The 14,389-nt window shown below is 39.8% G+C and overlaps 1 protein-coding gene across 3 annotated transcripts in view; it reads right to left on the bottom strand.

Annotated features, from left to right (window-relative positions):
• atr (ATR serine/threonine kinase) overlaps nucleotides 1-14,389 on the bottom strand; it is a 128,360-nt gene that overhangs the window by 25,181 nt on the left and 88,790 nt on the right. For all 3 annotated transcript variants that reach the window (XR_007193741.1, XM_048246206.1, XM_048246214.1), the window contains exon 40: nucleotides 13,124-13,324. Coding sequence is in view for 2 of the 3 variants with exons in the window: in XM_048246206.1 (XP_048102163.1) it covers nucleotides 13,124-13,324 (201 nt within the window). In the remaining variant the exon portion in view is untranslated. The remainder of the gene's footprint in view (nucleotides 1-13,123; nucleotides 13,325-14,389) is intronic.

The following is a 14,389-nucleotide window of genomic DNA, read 5'->3' as shown; positions in this document are numbered from 1 at the left end:
ACATGAAGACTAAAACACTAAAACTCAAACAGTTTTGTTTACGGATAAGTGCCGTGCAACCCTATAGTCCAGATGGATGGAGTAATGGATGGTTGGTGAATGGCCACCATGTCCCAAAAAGGCTGAGACGTTAGGAAGGAGGTGGCGGAGTCATGTTTTGGGCCGGAATCATGGGGAGAGCGCTGATAGGCCCCTTTAGGTTCCCTGATGGTGTGAAAATTACCACGGCAAAGTACAGTGGGTCCCAGTTAAAAATTGACACTTCATTCACGATCATGGTGATTCACACAGCTGGGTGAAATGTAAGTACAACTGCAGCCGCTTGGGGGCAGCATAGTCCGCTGTGGCGTTCCACGGTCGAACCAGACGGCGCATTCGACAGCAAGGGCTGTGATTGGCCGAGTTTTCAGTGCGTTTCTCTGTGTTTTCAGCAGCCCCTGCAACATGCTAGTCCACTGTAGCCTAAGCTTTGTACATACAGTGGGCAGTGCTTCGACTTGGCCAGCTTCACTCGCGGTCCGCGCATGGGATCACGCGGTCTCACGCAACTTTAATTTGTATTTTTCCAGTGAGACGCTGCAACAACCCAAACAACCGGTAGATGGCTCAAGTGAGCAGGGTGTCTCGTAAAAAGAAATGGAGCCTGGAAAACCCTACACAGACTTCACTACAGACTTTAGCAGACTGGTTTAGATATAATGTAATAGCCAGAAATATGCCTGCCCTGCCCTAATAAAGAAATATTTGGTTAACTGCGAGTGAATCCGTTTGCAGCCGTAGAGACGAGGACAAATTAAACATTCTGGTTTTCTCCGAAAGTGCAACGATGATAGACAGACATCATTTGGACAAAATATAGAGTATTAACCTCCGTTGCTCAGCCAAATGCCTTCCTGTTACGTCCCTGTTATCAATGGAGTTACAGGCGATAAATGATTTTTTGATGGTCACAAGTTTACTTCATTAGGGACTGTTAGTTATTTATTTAAGGGGCTACGGAGGAGTTTTGGGAGCATTAGTCCAAAAAGACGTGAACCCTCCCTGCGCCAGCAATACATTTTTCTATGACCCTCCAAAGTGATTATGAAAAAATCACTGTCAACTTTTTTTCCGGTTTATCGCCTACTGTATTTTAAATGTATTGCGCCTCTGTTTGCACAATTTCACAAATAATCATATGTGATTAATAGTATGACAAAAAATCCCTGTGCACGGGGACCGAAACAATGCATGCCAACTTTTTTCTGTGTTTATCACGTATTTTAACTTTGCCCAATGTCTTGCCGTTTTTAATGTTTTCCCCCAGAGAATATCCCATATTTTAATACTCTCAAAACAGCCCTGCCATCGGGCCTGTCTCTGTGTTGCCCTGTTGCTACCCCCCCTGCCCTTCCAACTAAACAGATGTCTTCAAATCATCGTTTTCCTTGCTTGAAGGCTTAACTTAGAGTGATGTTAACCTATTTAAGTTTAACGGCGCTGATTGTCGTGAGAGCACGATTCATTGGCTTTGCATGTTCGGCCCTATGTCCACGTCGCGCACCTGAGGCTACTCAGCTGCAAGAGAAATAATTTCCCCTGTTTGTATGTTCACTGCAGGTGGGCCTACCATAACTTACCAACTCTGCACTGTAGACTGGCTATTTATATTTTTCTGTGAAATAAGCAAATGTATTTGTTCAACTTGATGAAGCCGAATTACGCTTGGAACATAATACATTTGACAAAGGACAGATGAATGTTGCTAGTGACAAAATATTAACGTGTTTTACGATGTCTTTGTCATGGGGAAGTGTTTTTCCCATGCATTTATTCTAGGTTACTGTCAGTGACTGCCGTGAGAGAAGCGGGTTCTGTGTTTCGTTCATGTCAGTGACTGACGCGAGAGAAGCGGGGTCTGTGTTGTGTTGTGTTGCGTTAATTTATTTTCATTGGGCATACCGTGCCGTGCCGTCCACAGCTCTTCAGACAAAGCCAAAATTACTCCTTTTGAAACACTGAGTGCAGGAAGCGCGTTTGTATGGTTATATTGCTTGACGGGGGGGGTCCCAAGCAGCTTTCAGCCATAAGGCTACTTTGAGAACATTTCAATTCACCCGACACTAATATTCAAAATGTTGAAAACTATTTCGGCATAGCCTATAAAGCAGTTTAATTAAATGGAATGTTAGTTGTAAAACAAGCGAGCTACTTGGTGAGGCTTGGCCTCACAAATGCGCTCGTGCCTTAGATGGCAGGAAAAATCTTCATGATAGGCCTATTAACTAACCACCCGATTCACGTTGGCTGGGGGGAAGGGGGGCCATCAGACAATTGTGCCCAGTTAATCCGGCCCTTCCCCAAAAATCACACCTTCCCACCTCTGACAGCTTAAAAGAAGTCAAGAGGACTCCTTACTCACAGACCTATTCACAAACCTGCGGTTTTGAAATCCTATGCAGCTACAGGAGCTTCCAATCGCGAGGAAGCAATTTTGCATTGTTGGCATAACTAACATGCATTAATGCCGCCAACAACAACCAAAACTAGGCTAATCATTGTCAACATGTAAATTAAATGTAACATTAGTGTGAATCAAATTAAAATGTTCTCTTTTGCAAACGTAGGCATAGTAACAGAATAATTTAATAATGTTACAAAGATACTACATCAATCCGTATGTTTCATTGGGCTACTAGGCTATTTGTTTTGCCTTGATTAATTTAGGCTAGGCCTTTTTATTCAGGGGCCATATTCACAAAGAATTTTAAGGCTATAAGTAGCTCCTAACTGGCGAATTTAGGAGCAACTCCTAAAAATAATGGGCGTGTCACTCCTAACTTTAGGACTCCTAATTTTTTCACAAAAAGTAATTCACGAAGCATTTTAGACCTAAATGTAGCACCTAAGTCTGGGACAGCTTAAGTCGAGAGGACTCCTAACTCACTAAGACCTATTCATAAACAGCTTTTTTGTGGCATTTTACGCTTGCGATGTTTTGAAATAGCCTATGCTAACAGGAGCTTCCAATCATAAGGGAACAATTTTGCATTCATAAAAGGGATGCAATAACGCCACCAACAACAACCAAAACTACTCATTGTTAACATGTAAATGAAATGTAACGTTTCATTGTGAATCAAATTCAAATGTTCTCCTCTTTGCAAACGTAGCCTAGGGATATGGTGACAGATTCATTTAATAATGTTGCAAAGGTAGGCTACTGCATCAATCCATAGGCCTATGTTTCATTAGGCTACTAAGCTATTTGTTTTGCCTTACTCTTTATTCATTTAGGCTAGGCCTTTTTATTCAGTTATTAATCATCTTCCGTCCTTCGCACTACTTGTGTAGCGCACGCATTCTCCGACCTGTCACCTGTCAGTCATCATCGGAAGAGAGGTGTTTGGAATTCCCGCGTTACAATCGTCAGCCAATCAAGATGGTCACTTCAGTCAAGCTCGTGCATGAGTAATGACGTCATCCATAGCCACGAAGACTCACCTCCTAGTTTAGGAGTTGTCTGAAAGGCTTTGTGAATAACTTTTAAGAGAAAACTCCAATCTAAAATCTTTAAGTGCGATTTAGGAGTAGCCTACTCCTAGTAGTAAGATAAAAGCCTTTGTGAATAGCCTACGGCCCCAGTTATTCATCATCTTCCGTCCTTGTGTAGCGCACGCATTCTGAGACCTGTCACTCATCATCGTAAGGGAGGTGTTTGGAATCATGCCCGCGTTACAATCATCAGCCAATCAGGGTGGTCATGCTTGCCCATTTACCCAAATTAATGGTCGAATATTACTGATGATCATTGTTATTTAAGAACATGCAGTGTGCGTAGGGTACCAAAACATCTTGCTCGTAAAAAAGCATCATAACGCACATTCTGGCGGGTCTGTTATTTACTGTAGGCTGCGCAAACCACATGCCTTTATTTTGGGCAAGCCTGCATTCATTTCATTCATTCAACCTGAGGGTCATTGAGGGAAGCCCTCATTTTCAATGAAGCCGAAATTACAGAAGCGAAGCAAAGCGCTCCACAAACAAGACAACATTTTGCAACGAACTTGCATGACACAATGCCATAAAATATGCCAGTTTTAGGACACAGAATAATGTTTGTAATGATACCAGGTAGGCCAGGTATTGTCGAAGGTGCATGGTGAAGTGAAATTCTTACTTTGGAAAACAAACATTTGCCGATATCATCGCCGATAATCAGAATATTGCAACAGATTCTGTGTTCTGGACTGTAGGTAACTTGTTAAGCCAGTGGTTCTCAAACTTTTATTTCATTCCCCACTTTGATCAAGGGGCATGACTGATGATAGTGGAGATAACGTGTTATCCCGAGGCTTTTGCAAGTCAGCATCTTCGACGGTAGTCTATTAAAAATATAAGTTTTCGATGTCCCAAACGGAGAGCCATACTTTATTGTTTTTAACGATCTCTATGCTACTCACAAAAATGTAGGCATGGGGACATGATGAAGTAGGTTATCCAACTGTCGTGTGTTAAATTATTGTGATTTTTTTTTTTTACAAAAAGCACTTCATACTATCTTAATCTTGGAATATGGGGAGGGAAGTGCCGCGTCTGCAGTCAGCCAAATATGAATGTAATTCTGCGGCATAAAGCAGATGTAATTGTTTATTGTACAGAAAAATAAAAAAATGACATGTCAAGCAGTCAATTGACTACATTGCAGTCAAGAAGTAGGGCAAATTAATTCTGAAACCAAAACGTGGGTCATAGTTGTCTAAGCCTCTATTTAAGCGAGCCTGTTAAAAAAACGCCGCCAGATAGTATTAAATCGGCAACAACATTGTTTTCTGCAGAAGCCTACCCAAGGCTACAGATTAATTCTGAACAGTTATTTCTCTACTGGCTCAATTATCACACCACTGTTTTGATTTGGCGTGAGTTGCGTTAACCCCAACACTGACAATAATGTAGACAGCAAATTTCGATTTTCGTGTAGTCAAGCCTTAAGCCATACCCAAGTAGCCTAAATCGAGGTAATGTTTAATTATGCATGATTTATTTTGTTTTTGAATTAAGTAGGCTGGGATTACTCGGCAACAATTATGTAAGGGACGGCAGGCAGAGCGATGTACAGTGGCAGAGCGGACGACAGTGGCTGAAAGTGGTACTAAAGCTTCACGCGGCTTCACGCAGCGTGTCACGCGAATGAAGTGGTCATTTGAAAGCGATGCCCACTGTAATGTTAAACATAGTTTTGGATTCAGTGGCAATATTTCTTGATTGTACAGTGCCTGTCTCTCAGTAATGTTTTAAAATGAGAGCTTCGTCAGCTGGCAGTAGGCTACGTTGTCGGTAGTCATGAGAAGTTCACTTGCTAACAGAACATAAATATGCTGCCCAGAAACCTTGTGAATAGTTCTGATTTTTTTTTTTACTACACTAACAAGGTTGAAATATAGACTTTGCCTACAGCATCTCCTTAACAGTAATGTTAACAAAATGACAGCATTCATATGAAAAAGGAAAACGAATTCGGTCACTCAAGACTGTGCCACAGCAACCAGTGTAGGCTACAGTCCTACCCAATAGGCCTACTCGAAGCAGATAGCGTTGTCTGACGGTCGAGTGGGTTAATGCACGTATTTCCAGAACAGGTCTGCAACTTTCAGGCAGTTCTGAGTTCGAATCTAGGCAGGAGCAGAGCCATATAAAGGCCTAGGCCTATTGTTATCAATTTTTGCAAGGTGTTGCTCCTGGCAATACTTGTTTATAAGACGTTTGGTGATTAATTGATAGCTGTTTTTGGGACCGCGTAAACGTTCTTTATAATGGCGCATCTGACGGGAGTAAAACGACTGTTACAGCTATGTTACAACTGTAGGCTACAATGATTGCAATACAAAAATATCGCGGCGTGTTAGTTTAGTTAGTTTTGTGATGTTTTGCACTTTTGCCTCATGTGTTTTCAGGTTTGAGGGCTTTTTTGGCAAGATTGACCTTGGTTAGACTCTGCATATTATTTGTTATTTCTCCGTATGGAAAATAAAGTCAATTTTCGACACTCGTCTGTTATTAGTTCAATAACAAGTGTTGCTTGTTAAAACATGTGACTAGTGAAACTCAAATGATTTTAGCCAAAAGCCAAAAAATGTTAGAGAGAAGGAGAGACGCCGGTGCAGCGCTTTAGTAAAAGGTGCAGAACATTATTAAACTTTGACTAACGTTTCGATGTTCGTTAGTCAAAAACATCGACACATCGAAACGTTATATGCTATTTACAATTTTCTATCGCGTTAAGTTAGTGAACACGTTATCAAAATTAACGCGCACACATTTTGTTTGAGCAGGAGACAGAATACGCACACAGGCACAACTAGGCTACTTGTTGTTTTCTTTTACTCGTCTATCTATATATGTATATATATATATATATATATATATATATATATATATATATATATATATATATATATATATATATATATATATATATATATGCGTTATCAGCACACAATGTTGGGCTAATTCACTAGTTATGGATATCACAAGTTTAAACAACGAAAACAGAAAGCAAAGCTAGAGGAGTTATTCCAGATGGGCAAGAACAAGGTAGGCAATTGGTGTGCTTGTCAGAACGTTAGATTACAGCTGTTTAAAGACGTCACCGTACGCTAGAACAAAACTAAAGGTAACTTTAGCTATAGGGCTGTATCAATTTGTCCAAATGAATAGGTCATCGTAGACGTTGTTGTTTTGTATTATTGCATGTGGATATTGTTATGCTGTGTAGGCTACTTTTTTTGCAATGCACAGACCTAAAACCGGGAAACGGACAAATATTGTAGGGCCTACACGCGTGAATTTGTTTTTGCGGGGGTGGGGGTGGGTGGGTGTACGCACCATAGCTCTCTCTCACACACACACACACACACACACACACACAGTACCTTTCTTAGCCACAGTTAATTTTAGTGGTAATATGTGTTATGGACATTGTTATGCACATTATTGACTGCAGTTTATTCTCATCAATGTCAGTCCATGAATGCATATTGATCAGTTGTTAACTAATACTGTAGGCATAGAAGTTGCATTTGAAAATGTTACTGTTGTAGGCTGTTTGTTTTTTTATTTCAGCCACACTGTTTTAAAGTGGTTAGGACCATTATTTCACAGCAATTTTGAATAAGCCATACTGCAATACCGATTTCATGGTTGCACCATGCACATGTTAAGCCGATTATGTGGCCCTCAGTAACCTATAAATTCAATGATGTGGCCCTCTATGAAAATGAGTTTGACACCCCTGCTCTAAAATATCTGTCCTGGCCTGGTTGCAACGGTTGTGCCCAAGCGACAGAAGCGCAGAGAACCCTCCTTTGTCTACCAAAAGTGTTACTTTGTGCCCAGCTCCCCCACTGCTTGTGAAAGAAGGGGTGGGGGAGGGCTTAACGTGAAAAAGCTTAATGTCCCAAAACGGCAAAGTCATAATGGTAGGCTACAGGAAGTGGGGGGAGGGTATGGGATGACTAGAGCCAGACATGTGGACTCGAGTCACATGACTTGGACTCGAGTCAGACTCGAGTCATGATTTTAATGACTTCAGACTTGACTTGATCAAATTCGGCATGACTTGCGACTCGACTTGGACTTGAATACTATTCACTCGAGACTTGACTCGGACTTTGCCTCTTTGACTTGTGACGACTTGACATGTCTCATGTCAAAAACTACATTTCCTGATCGTGGACCAGTCACCCCAGAGATGCTTTCCCTCCGCGACTAAAAAAAAAAAAATAGCGGAGACAAGCGGCCAGTCCAGAGCACAGTTCAGTGCTGCCGCTACCCCCACATGCGTTACGCACTGTGTGTAGGGCACCAAGAGACAGAGAAACGACCAACATTTAGCCAATAACTAGTAGCTTTACTGAAAACTGATTTGCACTCTTGTTAGAGAACGTTTACAATGTCAAAATGCACCAACAGCATGTTACATAAAGATGATACTTTTCGAGTCCTCTCCATTAAGATCCAACTTGAACTTATGCTAGCCTACTGCATTTAATTGAGAACCCCATCTAAGCACGCACGGGAGGGAGAGAAAACGAGTGGCAGGTTCCAGCTGGCTTGTCATTGTTAATGATGATTGATATTTTCTTTTAAATATAAGAAACGTATGAAAGGAAATCATGAAGGCAACAAATACGAGATTAGGGGAAATTGCGGATTTATCCGGTTCTTACTACTGTTATAAACTAGGTCACTATGACATAGGCTGCACTCACTGTGATTTGGAAAGTGGACAAGAATATGAAGAGTTGTCTTTGCCTTTGTGTAATGGAAATGGTGAGTCTTGAAGTAGGCCTATTCAATAATTTGTTTACATGAAGCACATTGATATGCCGAAGTTTGTGGACTAGCCATAGGAATGGAGCTGGTAAAAAAAAGATCATTATGAGAATGTGTGGACAGTGGCACACAATGGGCTTAAAGTGACAGTGCACCATTTACAAATGAGAGAAACAGCATCAAATGTGTAGTATTTCTTAAGAAATGAACACTTTAAAACAAAATTACTGTGTCATTATTATCTTTTAAATAATATAAAAGTGTTGACCTTGGCTTCCTTTTATGAGGCATACTGGCAGACAGCCTAATAAATTGTTTGCAGGCAAATCTGTGGCCTAGCGCAGTGAAATGCCATCAGTCAAATTATTACTCATACTTACAGTGGGCTCCGCAATTTGGAAAAACAATATATATATATATATATATATATATATATATATATATATATATATATATATATATATATATATATATATATATATATATATATTTGTCATGTAGCTATCCGTTTTGTACAGATTACTCAGGTATGCACATGTGTATATTGTATCGCATGCATATATAAGTAAAAAGATTTCAAGACAGAAACATTGAACATATTTTAATCTGTATTTATAAAAAAAAAATCTGTGGATTAGATGGAAGTGTTAAAATTATGATCGATAGTCTAATAATGCCATTATTAAGTGAAGAGTACCTGATGACTTGTTCAGGACTTGAAAAAGATTGGGACTTGGACTTGGACTCGACTTTGATGAGACTTGGACTTGGACTCGACTTGCCCTTCTCTGTATTTACTTGGGACTTGACTTGGGACTTACTTGTGACTTGCCAAACAGTGACTTGGTCCCACCTCTGACCAGAGCCGTCTTCGCTGTGCCATTCAGAAAGCATCTTCTATTGTCTTTCCAGGCGCACACAGCTCGTTATAGCCTATCGAGTGCCTTAACAGATAGGCTCTGCTCTTGGGTTTGGCCTCACAGCGAACTCAACCCTCTTGTTGCTTGCAGTTTGTTCAATAAAGCGATGCAGATTACATTATTTATTTCTGATTAATTGCGTCTTTTGATGTCTTTTGCAACATCTGCTTGTTAGGCTGGGCTACTGTCCTGTACAGGTAAATGTTCAACAATTGCTGGTGTAGGCCTACAGGCTATAATCAATTAGGGACTGTTCATTATTTATTTAAGGGGCTACCGGAGGAGTTTTGGGAGCGTTAGTCAAAAAAGACGTGACCCTCCCTCGCCTGCAAGACATTTTTCTATGACCCTCCAAAGTGATTGAGAAAAAACGCATGACCCTCCCCAGTCCCAACAATTTAGGCTATTGATGCCTTCTGTAGGCTACTGGGTCAATTTGAGAGCTTGCATGCTACGACTCCTTCCTTTTGGCCAGTTTGCAGGTAGCATAACGTCTTTTTCAATTCATAGAAGGGAGAGCCCAGTCTTTCGTGTGACATTGAGGTGCGCAAATAGTTTTTAATAGCCTGTTCAACTTCGAAAAGCTTCGTTCTCCCGATGCCAGTCACTGATCGCAATTTCAAATTTCGGGAAGCTTTGTTTTTCAGTCATCTTTTTAAGTGTTAAGTGCAGTAGGCCCCTATCTGCCCCCTTTGGAATTATATCTAGAGCCTATTATAAGGTCCAGTGCGTTATGTCCTGGGATTCGGACGTGCTCAAAAAGAAAAGAAAAAACACTTGTTGCTTTGATATCTTTTTTGTTGTCGTTTGAACGTCGGCAAGCAGGCATGTTGCGGTTGCAATTTAAGTGAAATTTCTACAGTAGGCCTACAACATGCAACATGCTTGTTAGGCTGGGCTACTGTCAATGTACTTGTACAGGTAAATGTTCAACAATTGCTGGTGTACAGGCTATAATCAATTAGCTAAATCATTTGTCTAGCTGTTTAAAAAAAATCGTGCTACATTCAAACGCAAAAGGTGCTTTGATATCTTATTCGTTTGAACGTCGGCAAGCAGGCATGCTGCGGTTGCAATGAATGAGGATAATTGGTTTTATCTGGATTTATTTTTTGCATTATTTTGAATATGACTCGCTCCAGTCTCAACAGCACAGCTACTTTTTCCACACGCATCTAAGTTCTAACACACATATCCCCTCTGCTTTCTCTCTCCCCATCCCTGCGCACGGTGCTTTCTTAAGCTGCACCATCTTACAACAATTGCATCTACATTTTCATATTAGAATGTTTTGTCAAGTGTAAGCTTAAACTACCGTGATCAATTTAAGTTCCCGTGCCCCCGCTGAAAGTCTCACGCGCTTATCGTTACACTATTAAATCTATAAGTAACCGTGACAAATAGGGTATAAGATAAATAAACTCACGCTATTGTATTATCATATATGTTTGGTAATGGCTCAGCTTTCTCTGATTGTTCTACTGACTTGGAAACTGCATCATAGAAGCAGTAAGTCAGATCGAATCAAAAATAGTAGTGGCAGAACTCCAAAGTGACACCTTGTGGTTGTTTGTGTCAACTGCAGTTTGTGCCATTTCTGCTGAGAAAATGGGGTGCGTGATTCCTGAAGGAACCGTCCAAACTTAACTGGGACCCACTGTATGTAGAGTTTCTGAGTGACCACTTTCTTCCATGGTACAAAAAGAAGAACCGTTCCTTCCGTAGCAAAATCATCTTTATGCATGACAATGCACCATGTCATGCTGCAAAGAATACCTCTGGGTCATTGGCTGCTATGGGCATAAAAGGAGAGAAACTCATGGTGTGGCCCACATCTTCCCCTGACATCAACCCTACTCAGAACCTTTAGCGCATCTTCAAGCAAAATATCTATGAGGGTGGGAGGCAGTTCACATCCATGCAGCAGCTCTGGGAGGCTATTCTGACATCCTCCAAAGACATTAAAGCAGAAACTGTGAATTGTTAAGGTGATATGAATGAAGGGGTCCCATGTTAACATGTAACATGGCCTGTTCAATCATGTTTTTGATTGAAATAACTTTTGATTTAATTTATATGACCTCCTAATGCTGTAAAATCAACAAATGACCATTTTTAGTTCTTTATAACCTATAAAATGTCTTGAAACTCTGTTGTGCATAATAATTTGGAACAGTGCATTTTGAGTTTTTTATTTTTGAAAAAAATACTGTTATCATTGGGAGGTTTGTTCAATAAAATTCGAATTATACTGGTATATAACGGTTGATGACTTGAAAATTAGACTGTCATTCGCATCAACTATTTAGGAAAATCTGAGAAAAATGTAATTTGCATAATAATTTGGAACACAGTGTAATATTATCTACTCATTTATCTATGAATGAAACATTATAAATATTGATCTTTGAGGAAGTGGACACTGGTTTATTTCGCTCCACAGTTCTAGATGATCTTTTCATGTCTTAATTTAATAAACAGACAACTCAAAGTATATAGAATACTTTGTTTCTTCAAAATGATACCACAAGCCATCATTATTTAACTTTTTCAATAGCTAGTTATTTACTTCAGTTTCTGAAGTATGTTGAAAAGTCTGCACAATGTTACTTGAGAAAATGTTTCCATTGTGTGTCTTTATTGCAGCTTTGGTTTCAGTTTTTATTTTAACACATTTGCACATATGAGCATATCTGGGCATAGCTTATTGGGTCACTTATAATAGAATGTAACCTTTTTCTAGGCTAAATGTAGCCTTTTTCTGAATACGTGTTCTTCTGTCTTATTTCTGTTTTACAGATTACTGTACATTACCCCAACATGTGCAGAGGAAACCAACATGATCAGAAGAAACACTCAATAGCATACACACACGTAAACGCAAGGGGTGTAAAGACTTAACGTATGGTTCGGCGTGTACCTCTGTTTTGAAGTCATTAGGTTCATTTTCAGTACAGTAAGCCTGTAAGTACTTTTAACCTAAAATTCATTGACAATATATCTGATGCTCAATGGGAGTAGTGTTTTTGATGTTGGTGGAGTAAACTGACATAATGGTCCGTCACTTATATGTTTGTGTGGGCGTAAAAGTCTACTGGTGATTACATCAAGCAGCTAAAGGCAAGTAAACATTTAGTCCATTTGCCAGGGAAGAAGTCAGTGCCACGAGATTGCACCAAATCAAACCCGTTTTATTTTGTTTGTCTATGCCCCCACATGACAAAAATGTGTAATGGACTTTCCCAACTCTTTCCCAAGATTTCTACAGATGTATTTAATTTCCCATTGAAATTAATGGGATTTTATAGATTTAGGTGAAAAAAAGATTACACCTAATACATTTTGGCCTGAAGGGAAAACTGATTGAACCATAACCATATATTTTCTGAAAGCTTTTACCCTCAGAATGTGAGACAACAACCTTATCTGATTTGGCACGGCATGATATGTTTATATGATCAATTATTACCCTTTTGAAATTATGCAAGCACATAATGTAATTTGAAAACTGCTGCCCTGATTAAAAAACAATGTAACTGATCTCAGCAGGTATTCTGTCTATAATGGAGTGGAATGGAAATTTCTAAGTGACCCCAAGCTTTTCACTGGTAGTGTACATACACCAACAACAGGGCGCTGATCAATTTCTTCTGTCAGTGAGGTCTACTGCCCATCTAGAAATTATATGTAACGTTACTGCTACTGTACTGCAACTACAGATGTGGTCAACGAGATCTTTGCAATCTTTTTAAAATTTCTTTGCAAATTATACAGAAATGTAACATGATTAAGTAATTTGCTGACTGACTACAATATAACAATATACAAACAGTGACAGTGACAAGGACACCTAGGAACAATAGACTTAAGAAATTATTGGAGAGACTGACCGCATCATCAAAACCTGCCAGATAAGCCCAATGCCCAGGGAAGGCATCGTGGTTGGGGTTAGCCCCACCAGTGGATGGCAAAGTGGGGATGAGTACAGCCTGAAGAGGGATAAGAATCTGGCTGAATGTGGGATCCTTGACCAGCAACTTCAGTGTCTTGAAATGAACATTCATGCTGAGGTTGGCACAGTTCCCATCCACCTGCACAGGGAAACCTTAAGGTTATTATAATAATAATTTATTTTTATTTTTGAACACAGGGTTACACAATAAGATTACAGTATCAAAAAGATTTACCGCATTTTCCAGACAATAAATCGATTTAATGAGTTAAATCGAAACAATGTAGGCAATTATTACCGGCCTTTATTTGTCCGAATCTGAGGCCCGGCTATAAATAGAATCCTGGCTATAATTTGAGGATTTAGGTATGCATGCGTGTTTCAGGCATAGTGCAAACACTAATCTCTGACTGAAAGTGCACAGACTTGTGCATTTAGATAACAATATTTAATACATTTTCCAGGGGGTGACACCCCCAAACCCACCGAAACAATGTCTGACTTGCAAGCCAAGTTCACGATCTCATTTCACAAGCTAGCGCTTTCTCGCAGCTGTAGAAGGTAATGTTTCATGTAGGGTTCATGTCAGTTAATATGAAAACATTTAAAAACATGTTATTATATATATTTTTTCCTCGCACCTGCCTATCAGTCGCAGGACCAACCAAACTATGAAAAAAAGTGTGACATAACACAAGACATAACATGACATAACAAAAGACATATTTTAGACTGGTGTTAGTGTTAACACTGACACAAGTATTCCATTTTTAAAATACATGCATTTCCAAAAAGACATACCAGTGCATGCAAAGAGTTGAATGGATTTATAGATAAACAGAAAAAACTAGTAGATCAGGGAAATTCCCTCTAATCCCTACTTCTAGTTATTAAGTAATGTCAAGACAAAGACACACATAGGAAACCTTGAGTGAGGATGGATGGATGTGCATGGAAAGATAGATGGATGGATGCATGCGACAATGTCTGTGCTGTTTCAACATTTTTGATGTACGTGACAAACTCTGTGACTCCGTAACACACACACAAATGTTGCCTTATTTTGTCAAAGCAACACATGTTGCCTGAACTATAAATTACCCTTTAGGTTCCTACACAGCTTCTCTGCTTGGGCCCCAACAATAATAAGAAAATGCAGAAAGACAATGGGAGCAGAGGGGTATTTCACAAAGGCAGAATTCAG

Source organism: Alosa alosa, chromosome 1 (assembly GCF_017589495.1).
Source record: "Alosa alosa isolate M-15738 ecotype Scorff River chromosome 1, AALO_Geno_1.1, whole genome shotgun sequence".
Lineage (NCBI taxonomy): Eukaryota > Metazoa > Chordata > Actinopteri > Clupeiformes > Clupeidae > Alosa > Alosa alosa.
This window is presented reverse-complemented; position numbering and strand designations above follow the sequence as displayed.